The sequence below is a fragment of the Mirounga leonina genome, unplaced genomic scaffold, assembly GCF_011800145.1.
Source record: "Mirounga leonina isolate KUSES-001 unplaced genomic scaffold, KU_Mleo_1.0 Mir_101664, whole genome shotgun sequence".
NCBI classification, from domain to species: Eukaryota; Metazoa; Chordata; class Mammalia; order Carnivora; family Phocidae; genus Mirounga; species Mirounga leonina.
Window position 1 is genome coordinate 10,446,705 of NW_023270175.1, and position 15,898 is coordinate 10,462,602.

The 15,898-nt window shown below is 46.1% G+C and overlaps 1 protein-coding gene across 1 annotated transcript in view; it reads left to right on the forward strand.

Annotated features, from left to right (window-relative positions):
* IL13RA1 (interleukin 13 receptor subunit alpha 1) overlaps positions 1–3,445 on the forward strand; it is a 53,199-nt gene extending 49,754 nt beyond the window's left edge. The window contains exon 11 of the mRNA XM_035007727.1: positions 955–3,445. Coding sequence (XP_034863618.1) covers positions 955–1,047 — 93 coding nt within the window. The 3' untranslated portion in view covers positions 1,048–3,445. The remainder of the gene's footprint in view (positions 1–954) is intronic.
* Positions 3,446–15,898: the final 12,453 nt, after the last annotated feature.

A 15,898-nucleotide genomic window follows, 5' to 3' on the forward strand; every position in this document is an offset into this window, starting at 1 on the left:
TAGAAATAATCTAGTGCAGGGGTGGCAAATTTTTCCTGTAAAGAGCCAGAGAGGAAACATTCTTGACTCACCCGGCCGTTCGGTCTTAAGGCAACTCACCTCTGCTGTGGTAACGTGAAAGCAGCTGCAGATGGCACAGAGGCCAAGAGGCGTGCCTGGGGGCCGATAAAACTTTATTTACAAAAACAGGCAGCCTGCTGGATCCAGCCCTTCCACCACAGTTTGCTGACCCCTGCTTTAGTCCAGCAACTTTATTTTACAGATGAGGGGACTGAGCTCAGGTTCTACCCTTTGCCTTGATTTGTAAGTAAAGAAGGCAAAGGCCGGGATACTGGCTTTTGCCGTTAAGAGACACACTTAACATTGAGTTTAGGGTGAGCTTCCCTTTGAGTGCATGATTCCCGGTTCTAGCAAATTCATGTCTAGCATGAAACTGTTAATATAGGGTCTTTCAAAAGTTTTAACTGCACTAAGACTTTTGGGGACATTTTATATATTGCCATTGACCTCGATGCTGGTTGACTTTTTGAGCCTATTATCTCTGGAGCAATGGGCAAATTTGAGTGGCAAGAAAATGAAGGTAGTAAGAGTTAATGTAAGAAAAGCACGCCACCCTTTTATTCTTCTTCTTCAAAAGACTGTGTTTCCAGTTTTGGAGATGTCCACATTTCTCTCTCGAGAGAGCTGTCAGACATCATGTAACAATCCCATGCTCTCCCCTCCCCCTTGAATGTTAATTCCTGATTGTTCTGTTGCATGAATTGTTCAAATAGATGAAGATTCTTAGTAAAAAACAAGAAACAAAAAACAAAAAAACCCAAAACCATAAGAGGATAACATACACTCCTGGTTCCATGCACAGAAACCTAAAAATAAGCCCTGGCCACTGGTCCTCAGGGAGAGAACATTATTTAGAAGAGTCATCGTGTGTGTGTGTGTTTTCCTTCCTTCCAGCACTGGAAGAAGTATGACATCTATGAGAAGCAAACCAAAGAAGAGACCGACTCTGTGGTGCTGATAGAAAACCTGAAGAGAAACTCTCAGTGACGGGGATATTTATTTTAACCTTCAACGTGACCTTGTGAAGATTCATCCCATTCTGCGTTTGTTATCTGGGAACTCGTGAAACGGAAATTGAAACTACTGGGGCCATTTAAAAACAGGCAGCTCAGAAGAGCCGCGGTCTTTCTGTTGAGGCGAGCACTGAGAAACTAAACCTGAGGGGCTCTTTGGCGAAGAGAGTGGAGTCCTTGTTGTTGAATTGTAAAAGCAGACCGCCCTCGCGACGGCCTCAAAGTCAGGGACAAAGCAAACAGCGATGATGGCGGTAGAGTTCATCTTACCAAGAGTTGCGACAACTTCTGAGGGATCTGTGCCTGCTTTGTATTCTCTGTGTCCGACAAAACCAACACATTCGATTTTGTTGTGTGAAACTCATTTTGGGTGCAGTTGCTCATGCCAGCCCCTGAGTCACAGAGAACGTCTAGCAAACGAAATTGATCAAATCTGTTCATCTGTTCCTTGGGATCTCGTGGAGGAATGTATGTGGCTCTGAAACCTCTTAGCAGCCTGGGAGCCTCAGCGCCGTGAGCAGCAGGTGTCTCCGCTTGGAAAGGCTCGGACATCAGCGCTGGCCACGAGGAGGACACCTCCAGAAAAAGCAGAGGCCGCTCCTTTCCCGACACCTTTCAAAGCCACGGCAGGCTTTTGGGGGCCCCAGTGGAGGGTGGCAGGGATTGCTGGGTGTGAGGGTGTGCAGCCCGTGCCTTCTTCCCTTCCGCTGCTCAGAGCAGATGCTCACCCCCGCGCCCCTGCGCTCGGCCCCCAGCCCGGAGGCGCCGCTCACTCGGACGGGGGACAGTCGGCCGAGACCCCTCTGTCCTTACCACTTTATCTCCACCGGTCAGGTGCCAGACCTTTCGACTCCCCGGTTCCCCTGCCCAGTCTCCCGGCCGCGTGCACCCTCATTCCCGGCAGCCAGCGGGTCTTTCCCCTCTGGCTAGAAATTAGAATGTAAAGCTGCTCAGAACACCTAGAGGGGCAGGGAGTAATTTGCATCTCAGGTAAAGTGTGAGGAGACTAAGAAACAATGACTGATTCTTGCATATTTTGTAACTTCTGCGTGAGTCTGCATTTCTTGGAAGGTTTTCAGCGTTTACTATTTCTCTATGCATTTTCTAAGCAGAAAGGAGGTATTATCTTCACTTTGAGCTTTGCTCTTGGTTTCAGCTACGTCTTCCCCTTTTCCCTTCCGGCCACGACTGGTTGTGAGTAGGTTTTGCTGCTTGTACGGACAGCATCTGAGGCTCCAACATTTGTATTCTTTTTTTTTTTGCATACTCAGGGTTCCATTCCCACCCAGCCCTGCATCAGACCCACAGAGATGCTCCCTCCACTCCTCCTCCTTCCTCCAAATTTAAAGAAGCGTGGAAGCGAGAAGCCCCCCCCCCCCCCCCCCCCCCCCCCAGAGTCTCTCTCCCCACATGCACGGACTCTGATTCCTGATAAGAACTTGAAAATGTGATACCACAAGTTCTCCAGACACTCACCCGTGGGCAGCAATCAGATGTTGCGACTTGCAGCTCCTGCTTTTAGGGGACGACAGGAGGAGGTCAGAGGTTTGGGCCCAGGTGGCCACCGGCTGGCACGGCCGCGGAGGAGGAGGGCGCCCTGGCTTGTCGGAGGAAATTGCAGGCCAGGGGTAGACGTCAACGTGTTTCCTCCCTGTATCTTTTTTTTTTTTTTTTTCAGGTCAGATTGAGGTGGGAGACAGGCAGAGTAGATGTCCCACCTTGTTCTACGGTTCTCTAGAAAGAGCATTTGGTTTTCCTGTGTCGGAATGAGATTCTCTCCCAGTCAAGACTTTTATAATTCTGGAAAGCAAAACACCTACACGCCTCAGCCAGGGCCATTTTTCCTGGTATCCTATTTAGATGGCAGTGAGGGAGGGGATGCTTTGGGATCACGGTTCCCCAAGGGACTGCAGATGGTGACAGTCACAGCCCGGGAGCGAGGACATCGCACTTGGTTTCCATTCTCCGCTTTGAGCTGTCAGATAGTCGAGGGAAAAGGGGGCAGCAAACTACGGGAATACCTATGGCTGATGGAGAATTGCTGAAGAGTGATTCCCCCAGTGTTGGGAGCTCTCGGGAACTTGAATACATCAGTGGGATTTCCATCACCCGTAGGAAACGCATAGCTTCATTCGCTGTGTTATGCCTAAACTATATGGATTTTCTTTCCCTCCACCCACCTAAGTAAACCCAGTGTAAGGATGGTCATTCTTATTCTTTCATTCAGATAAGTTTTTCCTCTATCTGGGCACTGAAGGGATACACGAAACAATGTTAAGAATATTTTTGGTAATGCCTTCAACTAGGGATCATTTTGTTTAACTTCTTATAGGAAAGCTTGAGTGAAATAAATACTGTCTTTTTGTATGTCACCCACATGTTCTCCTTTGGTCTTACTTTGGTGTAAAGCATTGTGAGGAGTGGGTGGTGGAAAAATTGGAGTTAAAAGAATAAGTGTGGGGGAAAAAAAAAAAATCCAAGACAGCTATTTTATCTTACAGTCATTTCTCATAAGCTGCTCTGCTGTTCTCGGTGCACCTGTGTTTTCTGATAAGAGCACTCACCGAGTTTAATATCAGCAGTACCTAAAGGGACGCAAGTATCTGATAAACTGTAGTTGTGGTAATTAAGGGAAATGCACCGTGGGGCGGCTGCGGTGCCGGGGTTGGGGGCCCGGGAGGGAGAGCGGGGTCCGCAGGTGCAGCTGAGGCACCTCCGCGGGGCAGGCAGCTGCAAGGGGCTCCAGCTGTCGGCGTTCAAGGGTGGGACGGCAAAGTATGTCATTGCCAAAGACGGGGGCGGGTGGGGGGAGGCCTCTGCCGGCTGCCTGCGCGTCTCCATCCTGACATACCTGGTGGTTTGGGTGGTCCTGGTGAAGAAGGGTTAGCAAGACTGTAACACCTCCCGGCAGAGCAGTGTGTCCCCAGAGTCAAGGGCGTGACCTTCACCAACACCACCTTAGAGCTTGGGGAGCGGCTCTGGCCTGTTGCCCACGATGTCATTCCACCGCGGGGAGAGAGTGTCTGTCGTCACCAACCCGATCGTGACCCCCAACCAGTGGCAGGAAACCTATGGGAAAAGAAAAAGAAATACACACACACACATGCACATTCTTAAGGAGACTGTCCTGGTATACATGATGGGGGACCCCCAGTTAGAAATTAGTCACATGAGCAGGTTAGATTTGAGCCTAATAATCAGTTTTCAAAAGCTGTCCTCTTAAGAGATGGTAATGTGGTTTCATATTTTCTATAACTACAGCAAAATGGTTTCAATGTCATGGAGGGTTTTTTCTTTCTCATTCGTGTTGTTAAAAGGAAAACCACGGGCCCAGCATGGTGTCACTTACCCAAGTCAGTAAGCCAAGACTTAATACGTAACTGCAGTTTCAGCCTTTAACCTTTAACCAGCCAACATGGAATTTCCTGCCCAGTACTAGGAATTTTACTGATAGACCCTTTCCGTTCCCCTTAGGAGGGTGACCTTGCTTAAAACAATGGATTCCTTGCTAATAATTTCCTTTTTTCCACTCCCTATCTTTATTATTAATTTTTTTTAGAGAGGGAAGGTGGAGGAGGGGCAGAAGGTGAGGGAGAGAGAGAGAGAAAGAATCTTAAGCAGGCTCCACACCCAGCATGGAGCCACCTATGTGGGGCTCAATCTCATGACCCTGAGATCATGACCTGAGCTGAAATCCAGAGTCGGACACTTAACCAGCTGAGCCACCCAGGCGCCCCTCACTCTCTACGTTTAAAAGCCTTTTCTTTTCTGTGGCTCTTTTTGTTTGTTTGTTTGTTTTTTAAGATTTTATTTATTTATTTGACACAGAGAGACAGCAAGAGGAAACAGAAGCGGGGGAGTGGGAGAGGGAGAAGCAGGCTCCCCGCCGAGCAGGGAGCCTGATGCAGGGCTCAATCCCAGGACCCTGGGATCATGACCTGAGCTGGAAGGCAGATGCTTAACGACTGAGCCACCCAGGCGCCCCTCTGTGGCTCTTTTGAACTCTTCTCTACTTATTAGGTGCGGATGCTGCTGGATTCATGAGTCAAATAATAAAGCCAATTAGATCTTTCAAATTTACGTAGTTGAGTTTTTGTTATTTAACGGTGTTAAGCTCTAGGAATGGGTCTTTAGCCAGACCACATTTATTAATTACCCTGAATCTTTACAAGATCCAAACCCTAGGGAGTGGGTAGGGGCTGCTGATCTCGGTGGGGTTATTTCTGTAACCATCTGGAATGATCCAAGAAGAGTCTGGAAATCTGTCTCCAGGTAAGTATAGTTGTGTTTTTAATAAGAAAGCTTTGCTGCTTAATACATCAATATACTGAGTATTATGACAGAAAACATTTGAGTACAGACACTTGAGGTTGCTTATCTATATGAGATCTATGGAAAACACATTTTTGTAGTCATAAACATGTTCACCTTGTCTCGGGGAGAGGAGCCAGAATGATTGAAGTACATTTGATTTCCAGAGTAATTTACCATTTTGTCATTTCCATGAAGTCCTGCTCATTTACAAGCTCACATGAGAAACACATTATGCCATCAGAGTATTAGTTTCAGAAGAAAGCAAGGAAACAAGAACACTTATTTCAGAGACTCTTCTTTTAAACCCTGATGATTAGATCAAGCAGTAAGTTTCTTGTAAATACTGTAGCTAAGTCTTGGCATGCTTTTACTTTAAGCGAGGGAGGAGATTTATTGGCATTTGGATATGCTAGATATTTTTGACATCAATCCCCAGGATGAATTCTTCCTGAAGGTTCTTTGGCCTTTAACTGTCTTTCCTAATTGTCACACTATTAGTTTACTATTAGCAACAGGAAAATATTTGACTGCTAGTTTTCAACATTTATTAGGTATAAACATTACATAAAAAGAGAAAATAGTTATTGAGTGGCTACCAGGTGCCAAGTTAGATGTATTATTTCACTAAATTCCCACGTGACGCCCATGAGATAGGTGGCATTGTTACCTTCATTTTATAGATGAAGAAACTGAGACATAAAATGATTGAGTTGGGGGCTCCCAGATGGCTCAATCAGTTAAGCCATCTGACTTCCGCTCGGGTCATGGTCTCAGGGTCCTGGGATTGAGCTCCGTGGCAGGCTCTGCGCTCAGTGAGGGGTCTGCTTGTCCCTCTGCCCTTCCCCCAGCTCGTGCGCTCTCCCTCCCTCCCTCTCTCTCAAATAAAATCTTTTAAAAAAATAAAACGATTGAGTTGTGTATGCAAGATCACCCAGCTAGTAAATGACTGAGACAGAATTGGAAACGAAGTCAGCCTGACATGAGAGCCAGTATTAGAAGGCCAGTGATAAATATTTACTTGTCCTAAGAAGAAAGCTACCTAAAGAAGAAACATTTTCTTTCAAATTGTTGCCAAATTGCTTATCAAACAGAAGTTGTTTGAGAATGTAAACCATTTAAGCGAGCTTTTTACAGCGTCTTCAGATTCATTTGTGCATTCCATTCATCTGTGTGCTTTGCACAGGGCAAAGTAACCTAGAGTAGAATGTCCGAGTTCCAAATGACCTTGGGCAGACATTTCTTCCTGTTTGCATCGGCTTCCCTACCTGTAGATGAAGATGTTAGACTTCGCGATTTTTCATCCCATCCAAAGTTCCTAACAGTGGCCGTAAGTTGTGGAACTCATTCAGAAGTGGGGGTCTTTGCTACAGACACAAGCAATGCCATGGGCAGGTCCCTTCCTCTCTCTGGGCATCAGTGTTCTCATCTGTAAAATAAGGAGACTGGACTAGATGAGCTCTATTCTGACATCCAACAGAAACTGGGATAATGACTTGTTTTGCATATCAAGAAAATGCATTTACGGTCACCTCCTGTTGCTACAGGAAATAGCCATGAGCAGTTAACTGCCAAAAATAACCAGAGTGGGTCCTTTAATACAACAGTACGAACAGAGGGGTTGATACGTTGGATGAGCCCTGGGGTCCATCCAAATCAGAATTTTCCACAAGGGCCCAACCATGATGGTGCCCAACAACTATTTCTTACCATGCTTTGCAGATCGTAGGTCATTTTGCCTAGAGACACAAAAATGGATTTTTGTATAATACAGATTGCTTCTATAATGACATTTGATACGTTACCTAAAATAGAGTCCCTTTGAATTCAATACTTGCAAATTTGGTCATTGGATTTAACTTTTTGGTTTTTATTTGATCAAAATGAAACTAATTTTATTATTTTTTTAAGATTTTATTTATTTATTTGAGAGAGACACAGCGAGAGAGGGAACATAAGCAGGGGGAGTGGGAGAGGGAGAAGCAGGCTTCACGCTGAGCAGGGAGCCCGATGCGGGGCTTGATCCCGGGACCCTGGGATCATGACCTGAGCCGAAGGCAGATGCTTAATGACTGAGCCACCCAGGCGCCCCAACGTACATAATTTTAAAAATCGAAGAATACCACAGGGCTTATAAAACACAGTGGTCTCCTGCCCCACCGCTCCTGACCCCTGATTCCTGCTCCCGGAAAAGACGCCCTCACCCTATCCCTGGAACCTGTGAAAATGTTATGTTACATGGCAAAAGGGGCTTCAGATGTCATTACGATTATAGATCTTAAAATGGGAAGATTTTCCTGGATTATCTGGGTGGGTCCAATCTCATCACTTGAGCCCTTAAAAGCAGAGAAATTTCTTAGGCTGGAAATGGAAGAGTCAAAGCACAGAAAGGCCTCAAAGTGTTGTCATGGGCTTGGGAATGGAAGAGGCTGTTAGAAAGTGCTGGAAGGAACTGGATCCTGCCAACAACGTGAAATGAGCCTGGCAGCTGAATCTCCCCCTAACGTCTCCAGATAAGAGCCCAGGCTGGCCAACTACATGATTTCAGCCTTATGAGACCCGAAGCAGAAAATCAATCATACTTTGTTGGACTTCTGACCTACAGAAGTATAAATACATTTGTGTTGTTTTAAACTGCTTTTAACGTTTTTAGCTGGTTCTTTTTGGTATCTAACTCTTCTGACTAACGCCCGAATACTTAATGATATTTCTTATTTTTATTTAGGTTTAGAAATTACCTATTTCTGGGCGCCTGGGTGGCTCAGTTGGTTAAGCGACTGCCTTCGGCTCAGGTCATGATCCTGGAGTCCCTGGATCGAGTCCCGCATCGGGCTCCCTGCTCGGCAGGGAGTCTGCTTCTCCCTCTGACCCTCCCCCCTCTCATGTGCTCTCTCTCTCTCATTCTCTCTGTCTCAAATAAATAAATAAAATCTTTAAAAAAAAAAAAAAGAAATTACCTATTTCTGAATTTCTGCTATGGAAGATGAGGAACTAGCTCTCTTATATGTCCCCAACACACACACACACACACGCAGACATACCCCACATGCACTCACACTTCTACAAATACAAAAAATTTTGGTTAAAATATTTAATATTTGCAATATTTGTATAATCATTATGCACAGTTGATCCATGTACAGTACCATTAAATTGTATTTCCTTTATCTTGTCTTCCCCAAATTGTCTCTTCTGTTTGGTTTGATTTGTTTTTCTAAGTACCTGTCATGAGTTCAGCCCCAAACTTGCTGACAGAACCACAAAACTCCATTCGGCATGGTCACCTATCACACGTAATCAGTGAGTTCCATTTGTTTTTCTTGGAGACAACCCTCGTGGAGTTTGCTGGCTTCCCGATCCATTCTGGAATGTTTGCCCTCCGGGCCTGCCACCCAACTGTCGTCATCCGGGGAGTGCCCTTTGCATCTCTTCTTTGTTTGACTCTGCTTTCCACATTTCAGGTGGTCCTCTTTCTTGCTTTATGCCCTGGTTTTGCCAGACTACATCCTGTACTCACTTCCTTAGAAAGATTGCGAGGGAGGTATTTTTTTTTTTTTTTTAAGATTTTATTTATTTATTTAAGAGAGAGAGAGAATGCCGAGAATGCGCACGAGCCAGGGGAGGGGCAGAGAAGCAGACTCCCCGCTGAGCAGGGAGCCCGATGCGGGGCTCGATCCCAGGACCCTGGGATCATGACCTGAGCCGAAGGCAGTCGCTTAACCAACTGAGCCACCCAGGCGCCCCTTATTTTATTTATTTATTTGACAGAGAGAGACACAGCGAGAGAGGGAACACAAGCAGGGGGAGTGGGAGAGGGAGAAGCAGGCTTCCCGCTGAGCAGGGAGCCCGATGCGGGACTCGATTCCAGGACCCTGGGATCATGACATGAGCTGAAGGCAGATGCTCAACTGACTGGGTTGCCCAGGCGTCCACGAGGGAGGTAATTTTTTAAATAAAACCCTTCTGTATCTGAATATATCTTCACATATGATTAAAATTAGCCCTAGGTGAAGAATTCCTAAATAGAAACAATTTCCCTTCAGATTTTTGAAAGCCATATTCCACTATGTTCCTGCTTCTAGCGTTGCTTTTGAAAAGTCTGATTCCTTTATTGATTTCCAATTTTCTGGGTGTAACTTCTCTCTCTGCAAGCTTAAAAGTTTTCTTTTGGTCTCTAGTGTTTTAAAATTTCACAGTGAGATGTCTTCTTGGGCATGTAATTTTTTTTTAAGATTTTAAGTACTCTCTATGCCCAGCGTGGGGCTCAAACTTACAACCTTGAGATCAAGAGACGCACGCTCGACCGTCTGAGCCGGCCAGGCGCTGCTCCTTTTCCTTTATGCGAAAATGAGAATCGTGGTGGCAGCAATGTATCCTGCTTTAACAGTATCATGTTACACTATTTGCCTTCACTGTATTGAATTGGTAGTAGCATGACATTTTCCAATTGCACTGTTTTGAGAAAAAGAATTCTGTATCCAACTCTTAGGAAGTCAGAATCTTAGCTCTTTTTATGCTTCTAAAAACACTTAAAATCAAAAGTAGTTTTTTAAAGATTTGGTTGAGAAAGAGAGAGAAAGAAGGAGGGGGAAGGGGCAGAGGGAGAGAATCCTCAAGCAGACGCCCCACTGAGTGCTGAGCCCTACTCAGGGCTCGATCTCACAACCCTGAGATGATGACCTGAGCTGAAATCAAGAGTTGGTCACTTAACTGACTGAGCCACCCAGGCGCCCCCAAATCAAAAGTCGTTTTTCTTTCTTCTTTCTTTCTTCCATTCTCTCTTTCTCTCTCTCTCCCTCCCTCCCTTTCCTTCCTTCCCCTGTGATAGATGGAAACTGAAGAGATAATGCTAGATAGCTGCTCCTTGGCGGTACAATAGGCTGTTTGGAGCCCAAACTAACCATTTTCTCAGGATGGGAGTGCAGTGTAAACATCTAATGTACGGGGATTAATGTGCGCCCTGCCACGCAGCCCAAAATAAGGCTGGCCAGTACCTGGGGGCACTGAGGAGGCTAAAAGACAATTGACAAGCCTCAGCCTGAAGAGGAGGCCTGGGTTAGCTGTGAGCCTCACACCCGGGAGCTGCCTTGCCAGCACATAGGGGACCCACAGAGACTAGAACTAGAATCATAGAGGAAGAAGGTACCTAAGCCAGGAACAATCTAAGCTTGCCTTCTCTGTTGATGGGATCACTTTCGACCAGGAGTGATGTGCAAACTATATGTCATGGGCACCAACCCGCCAGATCTGATGCCAATTTCTTGGTAGAGGCAGATTAGTATGACCCGCTACCGTACTCAGTAGATAGGTACTGAGCACCTACCATGCGCCTGCTAGGCGAGTCACTTCCTTTCTCTTAGTTTGCGTTTTCTCACCTGGGAAAAAAGCAGTAAGCAATCTACAGGGGGCCTTTCAGGTCTAATATTCACAGTTAAGAAAACGGCAATTTGGAGTTGTTTTTTTAGAAAAATAATGGGAGCAGACATCGAAAAAGAGCAGCTGACCTAAGACTTGTAGATTTGAAAATGCAGACAAAACGAGAAGATGATTCTGTGTGTTATTGTTTGACTTGAGAATTGGACTAAGAGTGAATCCCAAGCGTCTTATCTCCGTGCTGTGTCCAAAAGCAGTGGAGGGCCAACAAGGACAGCTCTCTCCCAAACGTGAGTCTGCTTTATAGCTTGGACGTTCAAGCTGCATCCCACCAGCCCCCGCCAGCGTGCGTAGACAGGATACCTTCCCCCTTCCAAGTAAACTCCTTTTTTTTTTTTTTTTAAAGATTTTATTTATTTACTTGACAGAGACACAGCGAGAGAGGGAACACAAGCAGGGGGAGTGGGAGAGGGAGAAGCAGGCTTTCTGCTGAGCAGGGAGCCCGATGTGGGGCTCGATCCCAGGACCCTGAGATCATGACCTGAGCCGAAGGCAGACATCCAACGACTGAGCCACCCAGGTGCCCCAAGTCGACTCCTTTCTTTTACCATTCTCTCCCCAGCTGCCACCATCCTCAGTGCTGTCTTTCGGTGGCTGACAGTGGCTTCTCCAGTCTGGCAAGAGTCCATGTTCCAGGCCTTTCCTACCTTCCTCTCTTTTCAAACTCTGCCTCGCCTCATTTCTCCTCCCTTTTGGCCTCTGCCTCCTGATACAAGACGTTTGATCCGTTCATCCTTTCTAACGTGATCAAGGAAGGCCAGCGTGTTTGTGGGCTCCCTCTCCTGGGTGAGATTCATCGTCCGAGGAGCCTCTCCAAAATCACGCTGCCGCTTTAGTGGTGGATTTTAAAAAATCTTTTATTATGGAAAAGTTCAAACAAACAAAAGTGGAGAGACCGTTACGATGAATGACCATCCTCCAGCGTTGACAATGATCAACACGATCGGTCTTGCTTCGTCTCTACCTCCACCCATTCTCCATCTCACAGACAATGAATTATTTTGAAGCAAATCCCAGACATTGTATCATTTCATCTGTAAATACTTCAGTACACATCTCTAAAAACTAAGGACCCCTTTTATTAAAAAAAAAACACTACAATAGGGAAAGTATTCATTATTAAAGCTAATTTAAGGTTGTGGGTTTAATGAAAATAGACACGTCTTTAGAGTTACCGGGATTAAATATACAACTTCTCTTCTGCCTGTATTTACTGAAAATCGCGTAAGTTCATGTTCTCTCTGTTGCAAATTTGTCAGAAAAAAAAAACAACTTAAAATAATGGTTGACTTTGTCCAGTGCCTCCCGAAGTGTTGTGGGTAGTCTAAACATAATTGTTAAGAACAAGTAAATCAAATAGATGTAAATAAGATTAAAAGGTTTATAGGCAAACTTTTAAATAGCTTCCAAAATCTTTGGTAACCGGTAACTTTAAAGTTTGGCCAAATTAAATGATGAGTAAAGTGAAAATCATGGACTATCTAGATCACTTCCAAAAAGGTAAGATAAGAAAACGTGACGTATGGACACCTGGGTGGTTCAGTTGGTTAAGGGACTGCCTTCGGCTCAGGTCATGGTCCCGGGGTCCTGGGATGAGTCCTGCATTGGGCTCCCTGCTCAGCAGGGAGCCTGCTTCTCCCTCTGCCTGCCAGTCTCCTTGCTTATGTTCTCTCTCTCTCAAATAAATAAATAAAATCTTAAAAAAAAAAAAAGAAAACATGAAGTACCGAAATCAATCAAGAAATAAACTGCAATACCATTATCATGCTTAAAAGAATTAACAATAATTGCTTAATATTATCAAATATCCAGTCAGTGTTTACACTTCCCCAACTGTCTCACTTTTTTTTTTTCTATAGTTTGTTCGAATCAGGATCCAGCAAGGCTCATGGTGGATTTTTGAATACCAATACTTTGTTATATATAGGTGCAAGGATTTAGGAACAAACAGTTGTTTGGCCCTCAAAACCTTACTGCGTTGGCATCTAGTAATGAGTATGGCCCTGTCACCACAAAGTAGCTCCCCCCGCACCTTCCAGATTGCTCTGACTGCACATTGGGGTCACTGTGTATTGCACTGGGCTCTGGAAATTCTTGATAAGGACAGTAAGTCAGCCATGAAAGAAGTGAAAACTCAAGATTGGCCTTGAAATTTGGAAGTTCTTACACAACCAACACTCAGTTTTCCTTGGGGAAAACAAAACAAAACAACCTGATACACACGCACACCCTGCCCCACCCCCCACACAACCAAATGCCAACTTTTAATACGCGTAGGGAATGTTTGTGCACGTGGCAATCAAAAGCATATCTGTGTTGTATCATTTCTCCCCCCTCGGGGTAAGGACTGATATGAGCATGTTGGAAATGTGATAATGAAGAAACACTTCAGCATGGATTCATTAGGACCAAAATGGCATGACCCCTTTAGGATATTTTTAAATGTACTGAAAACTGGAAAGCAGGCCGGAAAAACAGGCTTAGGAGTCTGCATGGTAGGTTGAGGAAAATTACGTGTGGTTAAGTACGTGCTCCTTCCACCTGCTGAGTGAACACTTAGTCATGCAGCTTTTGGTAAGTTGTTGGCTTGGATAGCATTGGGAAATATTGATATGCACCATGTGACTACCACCAGCAGGATGGAGTGGATCCACTGGAGTGAAAAAAAGCTGATTGAATTGAACCGTGGAGTCTGGGAGCAGCATTCCCTCTACCAGGGTCTGCTCTAGTCCACTGCTTTATTCCTTCATTCAGGAGGCCTTTACATGAGTACGGAGTATGTATAAGATGCTGTGGTGGGTTCAAAGAAGAATAGGACTTGCTTTCTGTCTCATTGTTTCTCAGAGTCTGAGCTAGGGACGGGACATCTGTTCCATCTGGTGAACCAGTTCTGCCTGGAGATACTGTTTTGAGAAGGATTTTGAGATTGAGTTTAGGCTCAGCAGAAAGACAGCTAAGATCCGTTAGTGATGCCTCTCATTGGGTACTGGTGGGGGGATGACTTGAAGAATTTGTGCCACGTAGTTGCCATCCTGGGCTAGGGGAGGGAGGGAGCAATCCATATATATAAATAATGAATAATCTTCAAGGCAGAGTGTGAAAAATTAGAGCTATAAAAGGAGGTCCAAATGAAGCGCTGTAGACAGGCAGTAGAAGGAATGATCTGAACCTTGAAGTGTGAGTCGAATCTGAACAGATTCACAAAAGGGGGCATTCTTGTCCTGGGAAGAGGTTGGGCAAAGTCACAGATGGTGGTAGCAGGATGGATTGTGGGAGGAAGACAATGGAGATAAGCCGATGAGGTAGGAGCTTAGTTGAGAGGTGGCGAGGCTCTCCTGTGCCAGGGAAATTAGAAAAGAACTCAGATCTGAAATATTTTAGAGGTGGACTCACCAGGACTTGACAAATGAACGGGAGATGTTCAAGATGCTATAGAGAAGCAAAGCCTGGAGTGGGGGTGAGGGAGGGGGCGGATGAGAAATACGAATTCTGTTTTGGACATGTGGACTATAGGTTGTTGGCGGGAACCACTGGGTCATGATTTCCAACAAGGTTGGAGGGCACTCGGGTGGCAATGAGAGCAAAGCAACTTCAAGAGTCAGGGGTGCGGGAGCCAGCCCCCGGGGAAAGAGCAGTGGCCTCACTCCCAGAAGACACATGGCAAGCCTCTGGGCACAGGGTGAAGAAACTGCAAATCTGAGCTTGTTACAGGGCAGTCATGCAATGGCAAGCGAGACCGCAAGGCAGAGCCCTTACCAGCAACTCGCAGCTCCAGAGTAACACACTGCTGCCATCTGGGGGCTGCGTGGAGAAATGGTAATGGCAGCTCTGATTGCCACTTAGGGAGAGGGGACATGATTTGGGGGCCACCAAGACCCCTCCTCTCAAAAACCTTTTATAGTTCTTCCTTGAAGTCTTTTTTTTTTTAAATTTTTATTTGGGCGCCTGGGTGGCTCAGTCGTTAAGCGTCTGCCTTCGGCTCAGGTCATGATCCCGGGGTCCTGGGATCGAGCCCCGCATCGGGCTCCCTGCTCGGCAGGAGGCCTGCTTCTTCCTCTCCCACTACCCCTGCTTGTGTTCCCTCTCTCGCTGTGTCTCTCTCTGTCAAATAAATAAATAAAATCTTTAAAAAAAAAGATTTCATTTATCTGAGAGAGAGAATGGGAGACAGCATGAGAGGGGGAGGGTCAGAGGGAGAAGCAGACTCCCCGCCGAGCAGGGAGCCCGATGCGGGACTCGATCCCGGGACTCCAGGATCATGACCTGAGCCGAAGGCAGTTGCTTAACCAACTGAGCCACCCAGGTGCCCCTTCCTCGAAGTCTTTTTAGGCTAGCTCTATTCCTCCATCCCCAGTGGAGAAAACTATGGGGGCATGTGTTCTGTAGTATCCTTTCTTTCTGGAAGGGTTTAACCCTTGACAGCAGACTACTTCCGGCCAGCTATGGCATGCGAGCGCCGAATTGAGAGCTTTCCTGCCACCGCAGCTGTCCTGTAGCTGCTGACCAAGGTTCTGGCTGGGACCACGGCTCTCTGCTGGACCCACCAAATCCCTCGTTTTGACCGAGTCACTGGTTGGCTTTGACTTTTGATACTAGGACACCCTCGTTTTTGCTTCCAGGGGCACCGCTTCCTCCTCTATGTTTTCCTTTGCCAACCTCCTTTTCTGGAGTGGAACCGGGTCTTCGTCTTTTCGTTCATTCATTCAGCAAACATTTATTGAGTGGGTATACTGTGCTAAGCACTGAAGCCACGTTGGGGAGGAAAACAGATGCGGCCCCTCAAGAAGTTGTATGACAGGGGCGCCTGGGTGGCTCAGTCATTAAGCATCTGCCTTTGGTCAGGTCATGATCCCAGGGTCCTGGGATCCAGCCCCGCATCGGGCTCCCTGCTCGGCGGGGAGTCTGCTTCTCCCTCTGACCCTCACCCTACTCTCGTGCTCTCACTCTCGCTCTCTCTCAAATAAATAAATAAAATCTTTTAAAAAAAAAGTTGTATGACAGTCTAACTGTAAAGACAGAAGACAGTCATAAGAAGTGTGATCGTTGCTCTGAGGGAAAGATGGATGCTGCAGTGGGAGCAG